Below are 26165 nucleotides of genomic sequence, written 5' to 3'. Positions count from 1 at the left end.
GGCGGTTTATCTTTTTCTCCCCCCTTTTCCCTTCCCTTCCTCCATTCCTTCCTTTCTTTTAAATAAGTATAAATTTATTCATCTAAACTCTTTTTGAAAAAAAATTAATACTAATTTCTAATATATAACAATAATATTTTAAATGTATGTGAGGGTTATAGAATATTAACAGTAATATTAGGACATGTATAATTCAGTAGTTTTAATATATTCACAATATTATACAATCATCAATGCTATCTAATTCTGAAATGTTTCCATTACCCCCAAAAAATACCCTTTACCCCTCCCACTATTCTCTGGTAACTGCCAATCAACTTTATGTCTGTATGGATTTACCTTTTTGGACATTTTGTGTAAACAGAATCACACAATACAGTATTTGTGACCTTCTGCACCTGGCTTGTTTCCCTTAGTGTAACGTTTTCATATCCATGTTGTTAATGCATCAGTACTTTTAATGAGAGAAAAATATTTCATGGTGTGGATGTTCTAGTATTTTAGCCTCTTACTGGATAAATTCCAGTATCTTAAATCTTTGCAGGTCTGTTTTTGCTTTTTGTCCTTGTGTTTTTTCAGCTATCTGAGAGCACTTCCAACCCAGAATCACTTTAAATTTAATTCTCTGCTTCCCAGCTTTTTAGATGGTGAACATAGAATAATTAGGTTCAATAGCTACCAGGACTCAGCTGTTATAATTATGCATTATCAGGGGAAAATTCCTTATCCCTCCCTCGAACCTCTGCCTTTAGCACAAATACAACTTATTTATGTAACTCTTTGAGGTTCCAGATTCACATGAGGGGCTCCTCTTACACTATCAACCTTGGGAAAGATCTAAACTCTCTTCTGCCTGCTTCCCTATGCAGCCATCAACACGACAATTCCAGGGCTCCAGGGCATGGACAGATATATTTAGTGTAAAAGCTGATTTCAGTGCTTGCTTACCCACCAATGTTTCTGTTTTCACTCAGCTTTATGCTTTTCTGAATTATTTTCATTCTTGCCAAATTGGAAATGCAATTTTTTAAATTAAACATTAAAAAAATCTAGCATTTTTTAAAAATCATTTTAAACAGAGAGTGATTCAAGGTATTTACTCAGCATGTTGTTGGAAAGGGACTTCTATCACTATTCTTTTTAAAGGCAGGGACCATGTATGTTGTGAACACAACAGCATCTGAAACAATGCTAGACATACCATAGTAGCTTTTCAATTCTCCTCAAGGTGCCTTTTTCATGTCCATACTACCCTTTACTCTCAGATTAATTCATTTAACAAATATTTGCTCAAAACTTGCCTTTATCACGACACAAGTGCTGGAAGATTCAGGAAAGATATTATTGCTTTCTGCAGCACAGAGATAATAGAAGCACTTTATGTGAATTCTCTCATTTTTCTCTCTGCTTCTAAACTTGCCATTTTAATAAGCTGCCACTCTTTTCACTGATATCAAATTTCTTAACATAAGATTGCATATGCTTTTCAAAGGAAAAATAGTGACTTAGAGAAATGTGATTTGGTTTATGTAGAATTTAAAGATAAATAGGTACAGATTTCTCTGGGGTTTGCTTTATGACAGGAAGCAATCTTATATAATAAAAGTCTAATATGCAAATTGACTGAACTGTGGACAAACTGGTGGAACGACAGGTCACTATGATGTGCACTGACCACTAGGGGGCAGGTGTTCAATGCAGGCTCTGCCTCCAGACTACAGGCCCCAGGCCTGCCAAGGTGGGTGCCAGTGCCACCCTCCTATCACCCCTTCAGTCACTTCCTGCAGAGAGAGGCTACCAGTGGGGTGATGAAGGGGAGGAGGACTGGCAAGTGGGCAGTGCCAGGTTGGCCAAGGCAGGTGCCAGCGGGGTTACCCTGATTGCCCCACTGATTGCCCCACTGATTGCCTGCCAGGTCTAGGGACCCCACCTGTGCACAGTTTCAGCACCTGGCCTCTAGTATAAAAATAATAGAAGTTTCAGTAGTTATTGTTTTAGGAGATTGTGATTACTCATCTCACTCTAATTGGCAATAAATCAACTAAAGTAGGAAAATAATAGTCTTTATTATTCTTAACTTCTTAGTCAAGTGGCAATGTACAGAACATAATTTTTTACTAAGCTCTACATCTAGATAAGGCTTTCAGATTATTAAGCAAGTAGAATCTACATGATTTGGTTGTTTCAGAGATGAGAATGGTCCCTTACTACAGTCACTTTTAAGCATTTTAAATAGAGCCACCTGGGGTAGGCATCCCAGTTCATGGATATAAAGAACTATTAGCTATTCATTATCACATGCACTGGGTTAACCACACAGGCACTCAGGGCATATCAGAAACTGTCACCACTGTCCAAGTGTGCATTTAGGAAACAAAGTCTCCAAAAGCTGAAGTTCTCACCCTTTCTGGGGGTTGAGATATGAACTCAATTATAAAGGTGATGACATTCTTTTGAGAAAACTAGCAGACTATGTCCATCGTTTCATAAATATCTCAATTGCCTTGGGAGACTATGGCCATTGAGGCTGGGAAGAGAGCCCCCTTTCCCGTGTAGGTGCTCGCCTCTGCACTTGCTGGGCATTTTCTGACTAAAACTAGGCCATCAATTTTGGAATCTCTTTAGTTGTGAAATACCTTTTTATTTACTGATCTGAAAGTATGCTTCCTTCTAGAGGAGCAGTTTCTAATTTTTAAAAAGTTTTTCTTAATTTATACACTTTACATATTTTGCATTCATTCACTCATTAAATAATTATTCATCCTCTTTACTAGGCACTGATGAATAATATACGTACATCTACACTGAGTGGCCAGATAATTATGACCACTTGACATTTGTAGGCAAATTAACTGTACACTGCATCATATGGAATATGGAAACGAAAGGCCTGTTCCAACACCTTTGCTGTCTACAGTTACCAGGATAAAACGTCTCCAATTCGCACAGGAACACAATGGACAGTTGAGCATTGGAAAAAAAAAGTCATGTGGTCCATCATGCAGATGGCAGAGTGAGAAGTTGGCGGAGACAGCATGAAAACATGCACCCCCCGTGCATAAGTACAACCTTTCAAGCTGGTGGGGGCAGTGCTATGGCAGGGGCATGTTTTCCTACATGATTTGGGGCCTTTAATTTGTGTGGAACAACTTCTGAAAAGCACAACATACCTAAGTATTGTTGCTGACCAAGTTCATCCTATCATGTTGATGGTGTATCTCAATGGAGATGGTTTCTTCCAATAAGACAATGAGCCATCCCACAATGTCATATTGTGCAGGAGTGGTTTCAAGAACATGAGGGAGACTTTACCTTACTTAGGAGGCCCCTACAATCAATAGATCTCAACCCAATGGAGCATTTGTGGGACGAAGTTAAAAGGGCCATCAGGCAGCTGGTTTCACAACCATCAAATCTCACAGAACTGGACAGTGCTATTCATCAGGCATGGTGTCAGATTCCTTGCATCACCTTTTAACATCTCGTGGAATCAATGCCAAGAAGAATTGCCACAGTATTGAAGGCAAAAGGTGGCCCAACAAAGTACTGATGGGGTGGTCATAATAATCTGGCCACTCAGTATATATAAAAGCCAAGCAACTGGAATGACTGGAAGGAGTAGTTGCTATGTTGCCCACTGCAGCCAGCCAACCAGCCTGATTGGGGATAAGGCTGGCCAGCCAACCTCCTGAGCCCTCTCCCCCTGGCCAGCTGGACCCCAACCGTGTACAAATTCATGCACCGGGCTTCTAGTTGATGAATAAAACAGCCACAGTCCTTTCTTTTAGAGAATTTACACATATAAATACATAATTCTATAAAGATTAGATATATAAGTATACAAAAATCTTAATCAAACATAATTGTACAAGGATTTATAATTATAATTAGTAAGAAGTATGAAGAAACATATACTGTATATAATATGGGCAGGACTATTCTAATCTGGGGAGGGGGATAGAAAGTTTTCCTGGAGAAATGACATTTAAGTTGGAGCTTGAAGTATTATTTGGAAGGAGCCAAAAAAATGTCAAAGTGGGAGAAGCAACCCTAACGTATATCCAAAGGAATATTAAAGGAAGTGGGAGGATAGACCTTGACTGAAAAGGAAGAGGGAGAGTCCTGAGAGAAGAGATGGGAGTCACAGCAATATGGGCAGCATAATACCCAAGGCTTTGTAATCAGTGTTGATGATGTTGGATTTTCTCTTAAGAAAAACGGGAAGGATTTTTTTTTAATTTCTTTATTGATTAAGGTATTATATATGTGTCCTTATTCCCCCATTACCCCTCACCTCCCATTCATGACCCACCTTTCTGTTGTCTGTGTCTATTGATTAGGCTTATATGCATGCATGTAAGTCCTTTGGTTGATCTCCCCCCCTGACCCCCACTGTCCCCTACCTTCCCTCTGAGGTTTGACATTCTGATTGATATTTCTCTGTCTCTGGATCTATTTTTGTTCATCAGTTTATGTTGTTCATTATATTCTACAAATGAGTGAGATCATGTGATATTTATCTTTCTCAACCTGGCTTTTTTCACTTAGTATAATGGTCTACAGCTCCATCCATGTTGTTGCAAATGGTGAGTTCCTTCTTTTTTACAGCAGCATAGTATTCCATTGTGTAGATCTACCACAGGTGTTTAATCCACTCATCTGCTGATGGGCACTTAGGCTGTTTCCAAATCTTAGCTATGGTGAATTGTGCTGCTATGAACATAGGGGTGCATATATCCTTTCTGATTGGTATTTCTAGTTTCTTGGGATATATTCCTAGAAGTGAGATCACTGGGTCAAATGGGAGTTCCATTTTTAGTTTTTTGAGGAAACTCCATACTGTTCTCCACAGTGGCTGCACCAGTCTGCATTCCTACCAGCAGTGCAGGAGGGTTCCTTTTTCTCCACATCCTTCCCAGCACTTGTCATTTGTTGACTTGTTGACTTGCGGGAAGGATTTGAAGAGTTTTAAACTTGAAAGTGACTCAAATACATCTGTGTTTTTCACCAGTCTTTCAGACTGGCTGTTCTGTGGAGAACGGATAATAGGGAAGCAGTATTGGATACAGGGTGCCTTTTAGGGGATGACGGTGCCTGGAATTCAGGAAGTGGAAATGGATTTGGAGATAAGCACATAGATTCTTGAAACATTTAGAAATAGAATCGATAAAATTTGGTGACTGACTAAAGAACCCTTATAAACCCAGGTCTGCTTTCAGTGCAGTATTAGGTTAAAATAATAATTATTTTAGAAGAAAAATATAACTGGAAGTATTTCAGAGATTTACTCAGGCTTGTGAGGAAATGGCAAATATATTCATGGTATTACGTTTAATGCACAATAAGTCTTCTTTAAGAGTCCTCTTTTGCTATCTCTCACTCTCTTGTGCCTTTCACACATTTAAGAAGAAGCTTAAAAACAAAACCCTCTCTTGCCGCTCATTCCTTTTATGTGTGTTCTCAGAAGTCCGCCAGCATCTCTCTGAAAAAGCACCTCATTGTAGCCCTGATCTTCATGATCAGGCCTGACAGCCTTTGTGGAGTGCCTTGCGATAGTCAATTGTTAAATTTCCAGGAATTTTAAACATTGTCTTTATTAAAAATTAAATCATATATTCTGTTTCAGAAAGAAGTGTGTGTGTGTGTGTGTGTGTGTGTGCTTAACCAAAGAACTTATATGCATATATGCATAACCCATCTATAGACAATAGTTTGGTGAAGGCCTGGGGAGGAGGTGGGAACAGAGTGGAGGGGACACATGGGGGTTGGGGGAAAGGGACATCTGTAATACTTTTAACTAAAGATAAAGTAAAAAAAAAAAAAGATAAATCATTTAAATGTAAAATTAAACACATTACTTTTAAAACATTGAACATTTGCCCAGGTCAGTGTGCTCAATGGTTAGAACTTTGGTCTGTGCACCAGAGGGTCGCAGGTTTGATTCCAAGTCAAGGGCACATACTTGGGTTGCAGGTTTGATCCCTGTTTCAATTGGGGTCCCTTTGGGAGGCAACAAATTCATGTGTCTCTCACATCGATATTTCTCTTTCTCTCTCTTTTTCTCCCCCAAAACTTCCACTTTTTCTAAAAACCAATGAAAAAAAACACATCCGGTGAGGATTAACAAAATAAAAAACAAACAAAAAAAATGTGGACATTTACCACCACATCCAGGATTTAAAACATGGTCTTTATTAAAAATTAAATTGTATAAATGCATAATTAAATACATTACATTAAAAACATTAAATGAACGTGTAATGAACATTTATCACCATATCACTGTCTATGAGGTGACTGGATAAATGGGTCTGGGCTCCGGAGACAAATCTGGGATGGAGATACTGATGTGGGAGTTAGAACATAGATTTGGGGCAGCTTCATGGGCTGGCAACAGGAGCCTATATATAGAAGGAAGAGGTGCTAGGTTTAATGCTCTGCCTTTGCCTTCTTAAAACTATTAATTTTCAAACAACGTGTTTTCATTTTGCACTGGGCTGATCTAGGTGCCATCCATCCCTCAGAACAGCTATTCTGTCTCAATTCACCTACTTGGCTGCGCTTATGCAAATATTCCCACTGGTTCCCTTAACACACATATTCTTCCCAACCAGCTCACAGAATTTCCTGCTATTTTCCCTCTGTAATGCTCCCTTCTCTTTACTCTTCATTGGAATATTGTTAACTTGCAAGGCATTAATATGTTAAGTAGCTTTTAATACAAATGTTTCTGTCCAGATGGCAATGTTCTACATACTCACCTCTCAGTTTGGTATTACGTGGTGGTGAAAGTGATTCTGGGATCAGAGGACTGGGTTTGAATTTTTGCTGTGACCAGAAGTAAATTTCTTTGGTTTCTCTACATCTCAAGTTTCCTTGTTTGAGAAAAGACTAGTATTTACCTCTGAAGGTTATCGAGAACATTGAATTAGATAATCTACGTAAAGTGGCTAATAATGCCTGCACATGGTAAGTGTTCATGGTAAGTTATTATAAAGATTATTTTATTCATATGATGACTTAGGAACACCCAACAATCAAATTTGCACATGACACATAGTAGCAAGATCTTAGGAGGAATGAATGGAACCCTGGCATTGATGAGCTGGAAGATTTCAATTTTTTAAAACGATTTTCCTGATCCGACAATATGTCTGCACCAGAGAGAACTTCATATTCTCAAAGATCCTCATTCTTCCCTATCTCATCTAAATCTCCACCAACAGCATGGGTGTGGGCTCTTGGGCACAATGTTGGCTGCTCCGGGACAGAGAATGGATTGGCAAAGTGTATCTGCCCACGTACTGCTCCCAGCTGCAGGCAGCTCACGGGTACACCACTAGCAAGTTGAAGGCACTGAAGACTCCTTTCCTCAATTGTCTCTGGCCTCTGTGACTGGGTCAACTTGAGAGAGTACCTGGACCCACGCACATTTGAGGATGAACTGCTCCTTTATTGCTTCTTTCTGGACAACAAACTGATACTGTCCCCTGACAAGGCTTCTCTGTGTAAGAAGCCTGGCTGATCCTCCGCCCCCCCCCCCCCCCCCCGCTAAAAGGGCCCACACACCGCTTCTCTCTAGCCCACCACAAGCAGGATTGGATAGAGAAGCAACTGGAGGGTGCACTGAAGGAAGAAGTGCTCTCCCTCTCCACCAGCAGCTCCAGCTCCTCCTCCTTATGCTTTCACACCTGCCATTTTTTAGGACTTGCTTCTTTTCACTCTTTGCTAGCCATTGTGTGTGGGCAAAATGTAGACACGCAGCCTTCCTGAGGCTGTGAAGAAGCCTTTCTCAGCATAAAGCTAGGCATGTCTTAGGCACGCAGAACACCCCAGGTTATTCTCTTCACAAACTCATGTTTCCCTAACTCCTACCCAGCACCATGCCTGGCAAGGGAGGCGTCCACTTATAGGATGCCACCGGGCCTCCATTCAGCCCCCAACCCCTCTACCTCTCTCTCCCCTCTGCCCCAGGCGGCAGCAAAACCCCACAAGGAGTGTGGGCCCAGTCCACTCAACCTGCTCCCAGCGCGGCTGCAGTTGCTATGGAAACGGCGGGAACTAACAACTCGGGGTGAGTGGGCCCTCGGAGGCGGTGGCAGCGGCAGAGCGGTGTGAGTGACGGGCCGCGCCTCCGAGGTCACTGCAGAGCCACCGGAGCCCTCGCCCCGCTCGCTGTCCCACCCCCGCGGGACCTCAGCATCGCTGGGGACAACCCCCACTCCCCAGCCCTGCCACGGTTCTCCCGCCCGCCGCCCGCCAATTCCCAAGGCGCCCCTGGGAGCTTTGCGGGAGGCACCGGCCACAGGAGAGAGGGGGGTGGGGAGACTGGGGAGCGGCGTGTCCTGGACGCTCCAGTCTCCTCTGTCTCTGGACGCACCTTTGCGGTTCATTTTTGGGCAAAGAAACATCTGGGTAACTCCAGCCGGAACCTTCCTTGCTTTGGGAGCCAGCGGGAGCCTGAGAGGTGAGGGTGCCCGGAGAACACTAAGCGGATAAGGCACACGGGATGGGAGGGATTGAGCTTCATCTCTTCTGTAACGTGTGTGGCGTGTGTCCGCACTGCTCCTCCCCGCGCCCACGCGCTGCTGTCCTCGCGGCCACACCTGGGCGGTCACACCTGGGCCCGCCGCGCGGGAGCAGGTGCGGCGCCGGCGGCCGCGCTGATTGGCCCGCGGCCCCCGAGTCCGTGACGGCGCCGCCGCCGCCGCCGCGGCCGCCCGTGGGCTCCGCGGGGCGCAGCCGGGCGCTCGCTCGGCCGTTGCTCGCTGTGACCCGGGTGGTCTGTTTCCGGTCCTTCCAGCCGGCGATCCGGCCCCGGGGCGGCGGGACCCCTGGCTCCGGCCGGGCGTCGCGGGAGGATGAGCGGCACCGGCGCCAGGGCCAGCCACCGCACGCAGCCGGTGGTCAAGAGCGTGCTGGTGTACCGCAACGGGGACCCCTTCTTCGCGGGCCGCCGCGTCGTCATCCACGAGAAGAAGGTGGCCAGCTTCGACATCTTCCTGAAGGAGGTGACGGGCGGCGTGCAGGCGCCCTTTGGCGCCGTCCGGAACCTGTACACCCCGCGCACCGGCCACCGCATCCGCAAGCTGGACCAGATCCAGAGCGGCGGCAACTACGTGGCGGGCGGCCAGGAGGCCTTCAAGAAACTCAAGTGAGTCCGCCCGCCCCGCCGCCCGCCCGCCGCGGCTGGGTGCGGGAGTGTGCGGTGAGGGTGTGCGGTGGTGGGCGCCGGGAAAGAAGGACCCCGTTCAGCCAAACCCCCGTGGGTGGAGGGGCTGGGACTGCGGGGTTGGTGCCTCTCACAGCTCCTGGGGTGGGGTGAGAATGACTGGAAAGGAATTTCACTTAGACATCAATAGGAACAATCTTAAAGCTTATGTGTAAGGAACAGGAAACTTCAAAAAAACAAAAGTGACCAAACGGATACTTGAGCATTTTGGGTTTTTTTCCCCTCCCCAACACCCCTCTTTTTTTTTTTTTTTTTTTTTTTTTTTGAACCTGACACTTAGTTAAAATCATTTTTAAGTATTAGATACTATATAATCGCTAGAGGAGAAAATCGCTCTCTGCATCCCTCCCTTAACCCCATTTAAATTCTTTCAACCTTTCATTCCAAGTAGAAGTGACCACACCCCACACTGACCGTCCTCCATCACAGCCCGCATGTTGTTGCTGTTGGTGTACAACTTGGAAAACTTGCCTGGCTTACTGTATTGGTCCACAGGTCTGTCTCTAAGTACCTGATGGCCAGACCCTCAAGGGCAGGGGTCATTATTGCTGCTCTTTCCAAGTTCCTGGCAAGGAGCTTGCTCGCTTGGTGAATGAGCGAATTGTGTTCAGGTCTCTGAGGGGAAAAAAGATAATTAAGGCATGACTCCTTGTCCTTCTTTTGGAGTTGACAATCTATTATAGCAGGAGAGAGCCTACATGCACATCAACGATTTAAGAGCATAAAGGAGTAAGTGCAATTAGAAAAACAATTCAAGTTAAGTGGGAGTGCAGAGTTGAGAGAGATTATTTCTGGTATGGTTGGGTATTGGAGGCAGAATTTAACATCCCATAGGTTGTTTTCTTTTTTTACAGCTTTATGGATATACAGTTCATGTCACATGAACCTCACCCATTTAAGTGGGTCTTAGTATATTTATGGAGCTGTGCAGCCATCACCACAAATTAATGTTACAACACTTCTGTCACTCCCAAAAGAAACCCTATACTTCCTAATTTCCCCTCCACCCCATACTCTGGTAACAACAAATCCTCTCTGTCTTTATGGATATGTCTGTTCTGGTTGTTTCATATAAAAGGAATCATACTATATGTGCTCTTTTATGTTCTTGGATTCTTTCACTTTACATAATGTTTTCAAGGCTCCTCATCCATGTTGAAGTATGTTTCAGTTCTTCATTTTTTTTTTAATCATTGTATAGCATTCTGTGGTATGGATATGCCACATTTTATTTATATCTATTAATCAGTTGATGGATGCTTGAATTGTTTCATTTTTGGATAGTATAAATAATGCTTTATGAACAATCATGCACAAGTTTTCATTTCTCTTGGGTATATACATAGGAATAGAATGACTGGATCATAAGGAAACTCTATGTTCCATAGTTTTTAATATAACATTTTAATTAAAATTCAGCTTGGCCTCAGAATAGAAAAAAAAAATCTTTATCATAAAATCTGTGCTTGTGAACTCTGATTTTAACTGTACATAGTATTTCCTGAATATCACTAAAGTTGTCTACGGTTATGTCATCCTTCTTTTCCTAAGTTTGTTTAAATTGAGTTCTAGGTGTTCTGCTCTTGTTATGCCAGACAGTCTTTTTATGGAAGGTGAGGGATACATTTGGATATAGTTTTCTGTTCCCTGAAACCTCCTTTAGTGTATTTGTCTAACTTTCTAGAAAAGAACCAAATGAAATTGCGTGTTTTAGAGAAAGTTAGAACTTAAAACTGAAAATCAGGAGACTTGAGAATGAGTTGTTTATCAGCTCCTTGGTCAACCACTTGACTCGGCTCATCAGTTTCCTCACACAGAAAGGGAACATCCTCATTTCTGCCTCACAGTGTTGTGATAAAACGTAAACGCTGTAGATGTAACTATGTTTTGTAAACACCAAAACGTTACATAAATGTAAAGCGTCACTGTGTCCAATTCCTTTCATCATATACTTTGGTGATTTTCATTAAATAATTTCCACATAAAGCAATGTCATGGGAATGGGCATCTGCTTCAGAATCTACTAACAGTTCAAAATTGTAGATTCACTTTAGTATTTCATATTCTCTTTTGTTTATGTGGCACCAGCTCAAAAGATAAAAACAGGTACAGTTTCAAACCAAATATATAGAAGGTACCTTCAAAATTGCTCTTTATATATGAGATTTGTATGGTTATTCTTACTTTTAATTCATACACACACTCACACACACACACACACAACTGAGCTTGTTACGACAGTTTCCATGGTTAGTTTTCCATGCTGACAGGTGAATAGTTAATTTATTTGTGTTAAAGTAGTGGTATCCATAGTTATACTGATGGAAGCCAAGAAGATTTAAATGCTGATTATATTGAAAGCTTAGCAGTTGTAAGTTTATATAACACATGAACCACCTATGAGAACAAAAGAAAGTCCAAAATATATCAAGTGTAATTATATGAATTAGAGCCTAAATGTTGTTGGGAAAGGTAGCAATGGTGGAAAAATATTTTTCAAATGAAAATGATCAACTATCTTCTTCAATTTATTTTACTCAGATATTTTTGAAGCCATAATAAAACCTTTGTTTTATAGAAGAGAATTCTAGAAATTGTTATTGTCTGTGCATTTGTGGGAGTTGACTCTACTAGATTAATCTTGTGGATATGAGATCACTTTCTTGCTCATGACAAACTTTTTATTTTATGTCAGAAATCAGCCTGCAGATTTGCAAAAGAGCCATTTATAAATGGCTAAACAGAGTGAGTATTTACAATGCCTTATGTAAATACTAATATGTGAGGGACATACATGATACTCTCCAGGGGTATAGATTAACTAACGCATTCTATACAAAGAAGCAAACAACAACAATGAAACAGCCAAAATTCATTATAAAATTAGCCGCAATTCATTAATTACAGTAGGTGAGGTAGAGAATCTACCTACCTATCTTTCTATCTAAGGTTATAAATTAAATGCTAGATTTAAAAAAAATATATTTTATTGATATTTTACAGAGAGGAGGAAGGGAGACAAATAGAGAGCTAGAAACGTCAGACCAGCTGCCTCTTGCACACCCCCTACCGGGGATGTGCCTGCAACCAACGTACATGCCCTTGACCGGAATCGAACCTGGTACCTTTCAGTCCCCAGACCGACGCTCTACCACTGAGCCAAACCGGTTTCGGCTTAAATGCTATATTTATATTTATTTTTATATTGAAGCATTTATTTAGCACATTATATGTATGAAGCACAGTGGAACTAGCGCACAGTGGAACTAGCGCACAGTGATGGACTTATAGCTTGAAGTTGACACAGATATATAATTTTCAAGTTGTGCTTATGCCATAGCTACTAAAGAATGATCACTATACTTAATGTCGGTAGCAAATCTTAATGGAATAACAGGGGTCTCTGCAGGTTAACTAGTCCACCATCTGTCTGTCATTTGAACCAATTACTAAACCATCCCATGTGGCTGAGCATTTCTGTGTCATTTTAAAGTGCTCTCTTAGGGAAAAAGATTTGCCAACCTTTCACAGTTGTTACTCTTTTTCATGCTATGTGTACTTAAACCTAAAGTCTGTGATTAATGAAACTATTAAGCTGCTTTAAAGACAAACTAGTCTTCATATCTAAATTACCATAAGAATCAGAAATACCATATACATAATAAGCAGCTAATTATTGCGGGAGAGAATGGGGGTGTTCCCCAATAGAAGTATGTATTTCTAAGACTTCAGTTACATTGAAGTTTAGAGTAGACATGTGTCAGCTCTGTTTGGTGATGCTGAAATAATTTTCTACTACAATTGCTTTTAATTAGTAGCTATTGATTTTTGCTGAAGGCTTAATTATTTCCTGTAGCTTGCTTTATCTATCTATATAAAAGGCTAATATGCAAAGTTTCTCCTCAGGAGTTCGACCAGGAGAAGGGGAGTTCAATTGCTCGCTATGACATGTGCTGGCCACCAGTGGGCGGCACAGAACATGGCAGGTGACCAGCAGTGGTGGCAGGGCTCTGAGGGAGTGAGGGAAGGAGGAAGTAGGGAGGCAGGGAGGCAGGGAACCTGATGGGCCCTGATCAACAACCAGGCATAGGGACCCAACCAATGCATGGATTTTGTGCACTCTAGTTATTTAATAATTTTAAAAAAGAAATGTGTACAACTGACTCAAACTCAATAAAAGAAACCCTTATTGTTTGTTTGTTTTGCCCTGCAGTTACTTGGACATTGGAGACATCAAGAAAAGACCAATGGAAGTTGTTAACACAGAGGTAAAACTAGTAATATTTTGAAGTTTTAAGTAAATAACAGTGCTATTTTTGTGTTTCTTATGATGTCTGCAGAGACTTAGATGCTATTCTAATCATAACAGATTAGTTGTCTAGTGTTTATAAATAGGATGTTATATATTTTAAGACAAAGATCACTCTTACTTTGGAGCATTATCAGAAATGAAGAGACTGAGTAGGTATCCTAAACATGTAGGATTAGACACAACATGTTCTTGTGTTTAGCTAAGTGTTTTAGCTATGTGTTTTCTGATTGAAATCCAAAGAAACTATCCTGGCAAGTGAAAGGAGATTCTGAGCACAGTTATGCCAATCTTTACTAAATCTACTTCCTTGTCTTCAATTGCTTCTGCCACCCTCTGTCTGAAATTGCCATGATCACCCTGACTGCCCTGAGGCTTCCAAGAGACCCCGTTGATTTTCTCTTGATGTTAGGAAAACACCTCCATTTTAATTGGCATTGAAGTTCACTTGAGTGTAATTACTAGCAGCATGCATGAAGGTTGAAAATGAGTCTTGTGAAATAGATTTTTAAAATAGTTTCTATATAGTTTCTGAATCCCTAGTGGAATTTTCAGATATCTTGTAGGATATATTCTTTAGTTAGTGGATGGAAAATAGATGAAAACAAAGTTAAGACAACAACAAACTTCAATGTCCCAGTGAGACAGGGAAAATTATAGTTCATCCCAGACTGTTATTCTTTTCCCCAGCTCAGACTTCCCCTCTTCCCATTTTGACCCATGTAGACAAGTGCTTCCAAGGTGTGCGGTGCCAGGCAAGAAATGGCTGATAGTAAAAGCATTTTCTCATTTGTAGTGCAGAGCCCTAGAGAGACTCCTCAACTTACCCCATTTCCTCTTGCATTGTGTTTATACCCAACAGGACCAAATAGGTCTCTCTAGAAAACAAACAAACAAACAAACAAACAAAACTTCATAAGCAGAAGTTCTAGTTCTGCAATATTTGAAGAATGTGAAGTTAATTTCATTATTCAAATAATTTGTAGAAAGAGGTGCTAATCCCAGACATTGTTAAATATAATTAATGTCCATGTTTGTAAGTTAGGTTTTCAATGTGTGTTAAGCAGCTTATTAGTGAACGTGATAAGCTTTTGACTTAAAATAGACACGTATATGTTGTTTTTTTTAATTGAGTTTATGTTGCCGCTAAAGAATGAGCACGAACATTATTTATTCCAAGATGTTTCAGTGCGAAGGGTGAGTAAAATTACTTAAAAATTGTGGGGATTTCCCTCAAATCTGAAGTAATCTGGTCCTGTTTGAATTTTCAGTGCCAGGCTGGATAATAAAGCCCATCATATCAGTGTATGTTACCTTTACAGTTAGATGGGATATCGTAGAATGTGTGGCATCAGGTCCCGGCCACTGTGGCCAAGGTTTTAGATGTGACAGGCAATGCAGCAGTGCGGCCTGGGAGTCGGCAGCATTCTTTCCTCCCAGAGCACCCTCCCCAAGTGCATCCTGCATTCTGGTTGCTGTTTAGTTAATAATTTAGACACAATGTTTATCCACTTGCTGACTGCAGGTCACTGTCACTAGAATGTGCATGTCACCTTGACACGTGAAGGTCTTTCTGTGGTTCCTTCCTCCCTTTTTCGTTCCACGAAGATCACCTTTGAAGACACACCGAAAGTACAGCCAGAGCTCTTCCTCTTCCTCCTTGAAAGTGGTTCATACAGAGAAAGGCAGGACTCGAATGGGCTTCTTCCACTGACCCAGGAGAAGCACAGGGGCTTATTTGGCCAACACACCTGGCAGCAGGAGGAAAAGGAAGAGATGGAAAAAAGAGGGAGAAGAAAAAGGTGACAGGAATAAGACAAATGGGAGGTGACTCTGTGGTGGTTTGCCCTGGCTCTGGAGACAGCAGGGTGTGCTCAGAGCAGACTTCCCTTGCTTCTCTCCACACCTGGCTTGGTTCTACTAACATTCAGATAAAGAGATCTTCCAGAGACCCCTGCACGCTCACCTCCGCTCCTCAGTCATTTTGTATAGCTATCTTCCTGCTTCCCCTTCACCATAGAGATGCTTTTCTCATCTTCTGGCTTTGATAGCTTATCCCTTCTGTATGCCTTCCCAGTCCTCTCTTTGACTCTCATTATTCTCTGATTACATGATGTGTAACAACCCTTACAGGGCACAGATGCTGGGCTAGAGGTATTCTCAGAGGACTGAGAAGGTACAAATGGGATAGGGGGTGTGTGTCAGCCAGTTTGAAATGGGTTTAAATATAATTGAATTTATTTTTGGCCTGTTTCTTTTAAAGTTTTGAGAGTGTTCTTTTCTTCAACTTGACTAAAAAGTATTACTTAATACTTTTACGTGTGAATCAAAGCCTATCTCTGACTAAAAGAGTGAAAATTGACTTGGAAGAGACAAAGGCTGTTTTGCCATCGTCAAGTTTGGATGATAGACACTGAGCGAGCCAGCTGCAGAGCTAGCAGAGAACAGTGCTTCTCCCACAGTCCGGCAACAGCCATACAAGGCCTCGAGGGCCCCGTATTGAAGTGATGATTGCTTTCTTACTGCTGACACTCCCAGACCTGCTTTGCTGTAACCATATTAACAGTTACCATGGCCACTACCTGTTCAGATTTTGTTTTAGGGATAAAATTAGTAGTTAAACCTTTGTGTGATACATTTGTTGTCATGTTAGTATAATTTAGAGCTATATTAAAGAAGTTCTGGTCACTCAACAAGGATTTACTGTGTACTTGCTGTACTCCAGGCACCGGGTTCGTCTTTGGGGACCATACAACATGGCCCTGACCGCATGGAGCTTGTACTCTTTAGTCTTCCTTGCCTGCTGTGCTTCGATTTTAACTCTACCATCATTGATCTTTGCTGCAGAACTTGGTATAAAGTAGACTTCTTTGATTGAGGGGTCATATTTTGAGAGCTAAACAATTCTTTAACTTTACTATTGATGGGTCAGGGAATCATGGGACTAATTTTTGAGGAGTAATAAACACCTAATATTTGGAAAAGTAGTTCTGTTTTCCTGGAATTATAAACACCTAAATGAATTATAACCTGAATTAACAGCTGCAGTTGCCCATCTCCTTCTCTCAGGATAAAATTAGCTTAAACCTATATCACCTAGCCTTTGCAATGTCTAACATTTCTCCCAAGATTTCTGTGAATTTCTGCAGGGATTCTTACCTTCTTCATGCTCACATCTCACGAGCTTCTGTTTCCAAAGTATTAGCTGAGTTTATGGACTGAATTGTTCCCCTACACTGGTTCTGCCTGTCAAAGACCCCACCAACTCAGAGGTAAAATCTTTCCATTGATTCCACACAAACACTTGATTCACACAGGTCTGTGTGTGATGAAATTTACCTTTGGTTTGTCAAAATGAAGTAGGTTTTGTAGGTTGTACAGAAGTGTCAACAACACAAAACTGAATATCAGACTTTTTCATTCTTAAAAAATATCTTGATCTTATATGTCAATTTAGTCTTCAGCTTTTGGCCAATTTCTTGCCCTCCTCTCCTTCTCCTCTGTTCCCTGCAACCCCTGGCATCTCCACCTAAAGTTTCTACTGATTTCTAGTACAGAATAATTTTATTTTGTTAATTTTTCTCAGGGTCAGCAGAAAAGAGTAATTTTTACCCCTTTCCTCACATTTATATTTAAATATGCCAGTCATAAACATACTGACAGGCAAGAAGAGGGAAGAGAAGGTTATGCTCACCTTATTCTAAGGTCATGCTCATCCACAGATAAGTGTGCCCTATGTAGTTTCTACAAGTGCTGCCGTGAAGAGAAACCTGCACAATGAAATCTGAAGACAGACCCCAATGAAAGCCTTCTCAAGGAGGGGAGCCTCCTTGTTGGAAAAGCCTTTGACTGAATACTTTAGAATACTCCCCTCTCACTTTGGATTTTCATTTATGAACACTGTTTCTTCTTGGTGGGTTGGAACACTGCAGGAATACCTTAGAGAAGAGGAAAGAGAGGGCGAGTTTTTTGAAACCTCAAAACTTTGCCTTGTCAGCATGGGTTATACCTCTGTTTGGTTACTCCAGTGAATGCCTGTAAAGTTTTGAATATCATTATTAAAACTTCACATTTTAGTTTAATCATTAGGCAGAATCTCTAATGAAACATACTATCAGATATGCTACTTAAAGGTTTTTGGTTGGGAATGGGATTCTAGACATTAAATTGCATGTTAATTATTAACCTTATTGCAAAAAGGTATGGGGCTGTGTGGTTTAACTCACTAATCTTTAGCCTGGGAATTCTGGGTTCAAAGGGGGAATTATTAAATAGTTAAACTCCTCAGCATTTCTTTAACTTGGGAAAAGATTTCCAGATTATGTTAGTCAGGTTTGCTAATTTATTAAAAAATCAAATAAATAAAACCCACTTTTGTGAGTTCTTTCAGCAGTAATTGAAGACCCTCCCACTATTTTATTTTACACCTTTCCCCACCTCTCTAATGTAATGAATAAGTAAGAAGCATTTCTTTAAGGAGCCAGTTCACATCAATGGTCATGGCCATTCCGAGGTGAGTCTGACCTTGCCAAGGCTCAGTGAAGACAGATTTTCTGTTACAGACAACTGGCTATACTGCAGTTTCTTTTATGGTTTTTTTGTTTTACCCTTTTCTCGGTATTGAACTCTGTGGTGTGTGTGTGTGTGTGTGTGTGTGTGTGTGTGTGTGTGTGTGTAATGTTTGAATAAGAGTGAGAAAGAAGTGCTTATATCAACCTGGAAAACATTGATGTAATGAAAAGTATCCATTGATAACACCAATTAGCACTGTTAAAAAACAAAGTTTGGTGATTTTAGTTTGTCCATTAACATGTATCCTGGCAGTTGTTCCAAATATCTTGCATTCTCTCTATTTGGCAAGTAGACATGATTTTAATGTCTGTGAAATTAGAAGACATGCAAATTAGAGCATTATAATTTTTTTTCTAGTAATAAGCTGTTCTAAATAGACATAACTCGATTAAACATTTAGTAAATAATTATCAACATTTTAAGAAAAAAATAGAAAAAATATCTAATAAATTGCCAGCTAAACATGTCTGCTTAAAAATGCCACTTAATTGAAGTCTCAAACTATACTGAATAAGAAATTTCAGCCCTAGCCGGTTTGGCTTAGTGGATAAAGCATCAGCCTGTGGACTGAAGGGTCCCAGGTTTGATTCTGGTCAAGGGCATGTACCTTGGTTGCAGGCACATCCCAAGTAGGGGTGTGCAGAAGGTGGATGATCGATGTTTCTCTCTCATCAATGTTTCTATATATCCCTCTCCCTTCCTCTCTGTAAAAAATCAATAAAATATATATTTTAAAAGAAATTCCAGTTAAGTCCCCACTAATCTAAGGTCCCTTTGGCAACTCCAGCAACAACCCTTATCAAACAGAGTAGAACTTCTTGTTCCTAGTCTGCATGAAAGTCAGAAACATAGAAGGTGAAATTTTAGGACTATGTAGTATGATTTGAAGTTCTGCCAAGCCTCACCAGGCTTTTGATTGATGGATACTTGTGTACCTCCTTACTAGAAAATCACCCCTTCAGTTTGCATTTTAGGATCATTGTTTGAAGGAGATTAGAGGGAGCTTATGGAGCTTTTTGGTAAAGTCAAAGAATTCTTCATCATGGAAGTATGATTATTTTCAAAGGGTCAGAATAACAGGAAAACATGCCTATATACATTTCAAAGTATAGCCAAGGAAGACAAAGTATAGTGTACTACTTATTGAACATTACTCACATGTGATTTTACATTTTATCAAGAATATTTATTGAGAGCCTGCAGAATGCCAGGCAGTGGGCTAGGTTTCAACCATAACGATGTAAAAAATACTGACCAAGTGTGAATCAGACATTCTAATAAGGTAACTGTTGTTGAAGGACTCTGAAAAAGAATCTTAAGAAATACTACAAGCCCTGGCCAGGTGGTTCAGTTACACCAAAATGTTGCAGGTTCAATTTCCGGTCATGGTACATACCTAGGTTGGGGTTTAATCAATAAAATTGTAAAATCAATAAAAATATATCCTTAGGTGAGGATTAAAACAATAGAAAATCTACAAGAAAAAGAATAAAGTGAATGAAAAACTATACCAGAGATTGTTAACCCAAGGGAAGAAAATTATTTATTTGGACCTAATTAATAATTGGTTTCAGTGTTTATAAAGAATATCGTGACTAGCACTTCTCCATCACTGCTGGTGCCAAAAAGGGAGAAACAAAATTAAGCTGTGCTGTTGGTTGAAGAGTTTAGATCAGATTGAAAGGAAACTCCCCTCTTAAAAAAAATCTGGTGAAGATTACTAAGCACTCACTGAAAGAGTTACATCTTTTATTATAAAATGTAAATATATTTTCCTGTCTTGTATAATTCAGTTGTGTACCAAGATGATGGAGATCAATGGAGGTCAATTGAGCTTACAAAATATCCTCTAAAATAAGGTTTTGTGGGTTGGATTTGCTGCCAGAACCTTCCTGGAGAGCCCAAAAGGACCCACTTCTGTGAAGGAAGCAGTTTGTGGGAGAAAACTGGGGGAGTGAAATGCAGCAATCCATGTTGGTCCCTTCTGCCATGATTCCTCAAGTTTCAATGACAGTAATAAGCATGTAGTGCTGTGACGTGCTGGTACTTCTAGCCAGAATGTTTTGATTTTTTTTTTTTTTTTGTGTGTGTGTGTGTGTGTGTGTGTGTGTGTGTTTTGATTGAAGCAATACCATGAAAAAAAAGGGTTTGTAGAATATTTAGCATTGTGAGAACACTGTGCTAATGAACACTGTGCTAAGGGCTTGGGCTTGAGCCTCATGGGACTCAGTCCCTGGCCCCAGACTGGCCCCCAACAGTCTAAAAAATGTTGTCCTTTCAGGTGTGGTGTTAGATAAGACATGTATAAGAGTGTATGTGTAGTTTAGCTTTTCATTGATCACCATGCTGGAAAAACATATTGGTTAGTCTTATCTTTGTGTACAAAATAATACATATTTCAGCATCCTTCAGAATGGATGGATGGAGACATTTTTTAAAGTCAGGGATATTTATTTGCCTTTGGTTGATTTCAGCATGAAGGATGAAGGTGGTGTGCCTCAGTGTTTAGCTTGGTCAACAATAAAAATTCCCATTTGTCATTGTGAAAGACTCCTTTTTAAGCAGCCAGCCAGATCCAGCTCAGATGTCATCCATGATTACATAGTTTGGATGTTTGGTTTGTTGAAATAAGGTTGATTTCAGCCCATCTGTTAGCTGGGGGCAAAACTGAGTGGTAAGGGGATTGTGGGAAAGAGAAAACTAAATTGGCTTGTTATATTTGCAATGTCTAATGTTTAACTGGAACATTTCTCCCTAGGAAATTTCTAAAGGCAGTCTATGCTGCTTTGTGTGTGTCTATCTGTGCTTTCTCACCTCCTGGCAGTAAGTATTTTTTTTTTTTTTGAGTTTCAAAGATTTATAAACCTCCATGGCCATCTTTGCTGTTTCAAGTGATACAACTTAATGTATAGAAATTGTTATAAAATATAAGTCATCTAATATCACCCAAGTTGCATTTTATAAATTTTATGCTAATTGATAAAACTCCTCATTTACAGCCTGTTTTCCTAGAGATGAGCAGGTACACATTTTCCAGTACTACCAATTTTGCATTAGCTAGTATCGGGTTTTCCACAGCTGGTTTTCAAAAGCTAGATTTAAAAAATAATTGGAAATATTAGTTTTTAAATTATATATATATATATATATATATATATATATATATATATATATATATATATATATATATTACTATAGCAAAGACATTGTTTTAGTATGGTTTTCGCAAATGTATAGGTTGTTTCATTTCTCATGAATGCTCAATTGTCTGATATTAAATTTAATTAGGTGGTATATGGAAATTGAATTAAATTACCTTTCTCCCAGCTGGCATTTCTTCTAATCAGATTGCTAGCTTCTTGTGTTATTGTTTCAAATATTTAATCAATAATATTGATTAATTTGTCTGGCTGTTTTACCTATTAGTCAATCTAAACACAATCATGTGCATATGTAATAAAATATAGGCAATGAGATTTGTTGCTGGGAACTTTCAGCATTTTTACTTAATGACTCTTATTTATTTCTAAACTCTTCCCCTTTCCCATTTCCCTAATTCATTGCTTATGGTATTTGTCGGTATTCAAATTGTATTTCTCTATCTTTTTAGGGATTAAATTCCCTTTGTTATTTATTATAATACTAGAGGCCCAATGCATGAAAATCATGCAAGGGGCTTGGCCCCCTCAGCCCCAGCTTTGTCCTGAAGGTTGTCTGGAAGGATGTCTGGAAGATCCTTGTGCTGTCCCATTTAATTAGCATATTACACTTTTATTATTATAGATGAAGTTAGTGGAGTCCTGTGCATCAAATTTGATGTCAAGAGGATCTGTGCAATGCTTATTAAAATATATTCATTTATAGAGAGATAATCTTGGTTAAACTTCTGCATTTTAATCTGTAGCAATGTTAGTTTAGCTATGTGCCCCAGACACCATCTGATAAGTCTGAGTTATAAAATCATAATGGCTGCCTTCCAGTTATTCTAATGGATTATAGAAGATGACTTTGCAGAGTCTTGGGAAGGGGAATCTGGAGATGAATTGCTTTATGCCACTGCTATTTGCTATTATTTTAGGCTTACTTGCATGTGTTTGAAGCTCAAGGGAATGACACTAATCACATATTTACAGTTCCTTTTGGTAGTAAAAATTAATATCACAAATTCTTTCATTAAGAAATATTTTAAGTACTTATTTATGTTTCTGGCATCATGCTAATTGAATTTACAGTGTCAAGGAAGTCAGACAAAGTCACAGCCTTAATGAAGCTTGCTGTCTGTTGGAGAAGCATGCTATATCAGAGAGTACAGAGGCATGGGGTGCTAGGAGGCACTACCATAAATCAGGGGAGTCCTCACAAGCTTCCTGGAAGAAATAATATTTAAGTTAAGATTTAGAAGGGATGAGTAGATGCCAGCCAGGGCAACAGGGCGGCTGGGATGGGGTGAGGTGGGGTTGGGGGGTGGGAGGAGTGTGTTCCAAGCAAAGGGAACAGCATATGTGAATGTCTGCATATGAGCGAGCATATGGCACATTAAAAAAATGCACAACGAGTTCTGTTTGGCTGAAGCATGGGAAGGTGTTGGGATGGAAGAGTGTGGTGGAGATATGCAAGAGATGAGACTTGGAAAATGGAAAAGAAACCAAGCCATAAAGTGTTTTTAAAAAGAGTTTGACTTTATCTGAAAACCAATTGAAAAATTATTTAAGAACTTTCAGCACTGGATTGATGTGATCACTCTTGATGCCATAGCAAGGTTGGATGCCAGGAGACCACTTAATGGAGATGAATGTGGTACTCCTGCTGGGAGAGGCTGTGGAGGTGGTAGAAGGATCAGATTTGAGGGACAGGATTTAGTGCTTGGCTGGATGTGAGTCATGAGTGAGCAATTGGATAATTCTTGGAGTTCTGGCCTGAGACATTGGATAGATGAGACAGGGGGAAAAGTAGTTTTTTGATAACTGTGACAGTCATCAAGTTAGCGGAGTCCTGTGCATCAAATGTGATGTCAAGAGAATGTTTCTGATGCTTTGCAGTGTTAACTGTTTGAACATCAAGCCAATCCAAATGTTGGAAGATGTACAAAACCAGAACTCACTGTAAGTGTAGATGTTTCTTTACTGTGTGCTTGGTAGTGTTCTAGACACTTTACAAAGATTATCCGATTTAATCCTCACAGCAACCTTATGAAGTAGGGATGGTTATTATTCCTATTTTATGGAGGAGGAAGTTGGTGACTTAAGACATAGTCCTACAGAGCTCATAGTTGAGACAGACTGTGTGCTAACTTGTATGTGTTAGTGTTTAAAGAATTAAAGTTGATCATTGAGTATTTTCTTGTTCTTGAATGGGCATGTGTAGGTGAAGGGACTTATTTATTATACTTTAATTTAATGATAATAGGAATGAGGGGAAAAAAGAATAAAATTAGGAACTGAACCCAGAAAAGGGGCACAGTTTTCTAATTTCCTTCTTTAACAAGTCATCATTAATCACAAAATCTTGCCTGGAGAATTTTTTAGTTGTATTATTCTTAATTTACTGCATTGTTTTTACCTTTGCTACTATTCCCTGTAGGATGGGGTATTTATGCTGAATGTTTCCAATACAGCATTTGCAATGGCTTTGGCAGGTCTGCTTTTAAAAGGGCTCCTACAGGAAACCAAAAATATTTTTACATAGAAATTTACCATAGAGTGTGAAGAGATTAGAGAGATATTGAGCCAAGAATCATAAATAACTTTTTTTTTATTTTAGCAGAAAAAATATTTTTTGTTTATTTTTATTATGTTTACTCTCAAAGGACCATTTGGTTTCTTTAGTTATTTTGACCAGATGTTTTGAATAACATATAGAAAGTTACCAGACAATCAAAGCAACTTGTGGAATTGGAGGAAGGGAATAGGAAAGGATTCATCATGTGTTGGAAACAAACTGTATTCTTTTTCACCAAGATGTCAAGAAAATATCACTTGACCTCTATGTGCCTCACTTTCTTCATTTCAAATATGGAAATAATAATATTTTCTTTAAATAATTGTTGTGAAAATTAGAAATACTGAGACATGTACTAAGCCCCCAGCCTTATGTCTGACATATAGTTAGAACTCAGTAAATGGAAATTATGCTATGCTGCTGCTGATGCTCATAAGAGTCATGTGACTTGAGTAGCTGTAAATGGAATAAAACACCATATTGAATGCTTTTACAGCCTTTGGACAAAGGATAAAAATGTATATGTAAGTGCTTGTTCAACTCTAAAACCCTCTATCATGCTAGATGATACTTAGTACTCCTTCCAACTGGAGTGACCATGGAGTACCACTTTGACAAATGGTTAAGATTATTATTATATAAACAAGTAAATAAACTAGTAAATAAATAGCATGCAATAAACTTCCATGTGTGACTGAATCTTGGAGTTTTTCTTTAAATATTGAGGATTTACATAATTTCATAAAGACCGAGATATAGAGAAATTAAAAAAATATACATGTGAATTAGCTAGTATATTTTCAGTAATCAAAAGAAAATGCCTGTGTCTTATTTTAGCAGAAAGAGATTTTTGAAAGTATGTTAGATATCCTTTATAACTTCTGATAGAGGAGGAGGAGAACTCAGCTCAGCTCAGCTCAGTGTATGAGCCAGAACCCAGAACACATTATGTTGATAAGGACAGTACTGCCACCACCATCAAACAATGGAGACGTTCAGTTTCTTAGATCACTGCCCCAACCTTTCACAGTGGATGCTGTAGGCACTACCTATAAAAATGAGACTTCATTGCTATCGAGGGCACAACTTTTACCTTCTCTGCTTTGTTGGATTCCTAATATGGGTGTAAAAGCTCTGAGGAGGACTATTGGGCCAACCAACAGTCATGTTCTGAAGGCTTCACTGCCAGAGGGCTAATAAGATAAACATCAGCCTTTTTACCTTCTGTGGGTGGTGGGGTCTGCTTCCCTCCATGTTTCTTATGGTGGGAACTCTATTCAAGGAGAAAATATGTTCAGATGCTAGAAAGGCAACATATGACAAATATTTACTATCTTTCCTCGATGGTCCAATATTATTAGCATATATTTTGTTTCTGCCAAATCAATGCTGATGTTTCTCAGACCTCTGAAAACTGCCCGTCTTCATCTTCTAAAGGAAGTTACTCACATCTCCTTAGTTACTGCATCCTGTTCCGAGTCAGGATCTCTGATAGATGCTTATTTCCTAGTTCTTCTAGTTCATCTAAGTATTTTGCAACTTATATGCTAAACTGTAAATGTAACTATTATTACCTATGTAAGTCAGTGGGGTACAGAGGGGGAAATAGGATATTTACATGACACCACCAGAAAGGAATTAAGAATAATGAGACTGGAGATTGTACTCATGACTTTCTTTTCTACTATGTGTTTCTCAAGGCCTCATGGAATGGAATGTGTTTGGTATCCTTACTTGAGTCCCATTGAGAGGAAATTAGTGGGTAGAACAATCATAAAAAATATGCTCCAATTCTATCTCAAATCTTTGGATCCCTTCCTCGGAGTCAGCTGACTTATAAAGGATCAGACAGTAACTATCGTAGGCTTTACAGGCCATGTAGTGACAGTTATGATTGCTCAACTCTGCTGTTATAGAATGAAAGCAGCAATTTGTGAATGAATGGGTATAGCTGTATTCCTATAAAACTTTATTGGAAAAGAGAACACAGGCAGAAATTGGCATATGGACCATAATTTGCCAAATTGCTCTGACTTTGTTTCATGAGGGTCATCACTAAGTCCCAGTTTTAGTCAACTAGCTAAGCAAAAATTTAGGGCTTTTCTTAGTGGCTCAAGAGAGTATGTCATGTCCAGAATCTCTAGTAATTACACCCATGGTAATAAAAGAATGATATCTCATCCAATGTTAGTCTCAAGTAAAGTTGTAAGTAAATAGATTACCAGGGACTGTGGAATTATTTTTTTTAAAATTCCACTAAACATGGTTCAGACTTCCCCAATGAGCAGTAACCATAAGCAAGAAGGCAGTTTTGTTTGCAAGAGCTGCTCCATG

General features: G+C 39.7%; 1 protein-coding gene across 1 annotated transcript in view; it reads left to right on the top strand.

Annotated features, from left to right (window-relative positions):
* The first annotated feature begins 8330 nt into the window (after positions 1 to 8330).
* The window catches only part of DCDC2 (doublecortin domain containing 2), a 165799-nt gene continuing 147964 nt past the window's right edge, over positions 8331 to 26165 (top strand). Inside the window, exons 1-3 of the mRNA XM_084873434.1 lie at positions 8331 to 8467; positions 8804 to 9154; positions 13446 to 13500. Coding sequence (XP_084729560.1) covers positions 8862 to 9154; positions 13446 to 13500 — 348 coding nt within the window. The 5' untranslated portion in view covers positions 8331 to 8467; positions 8804 to 8861. The remainder of the gene's footprint in view (positions 8468 to 8803; positions 9155 to 13445; positions 13501 to 26165) is intronic.

The sequence above is a fragment of the Pipistrellus hanaki genome, assembly GCF_964339955.1.
Source record: "Pipistrellus hanaki genome assembly, chromosome: 2".
Taxonomy (NCBI): Eukaryota; Metazoa; Chordata; class Mammalia; order Chiroptera; family Vespertilionidae; genus Pipistrellus; species Pipistrellus hanaki.
Note: the sequence above shows the minus strand (reverse complement) of the source record. Positions and strands in the feature narration are given on the sequence as shown.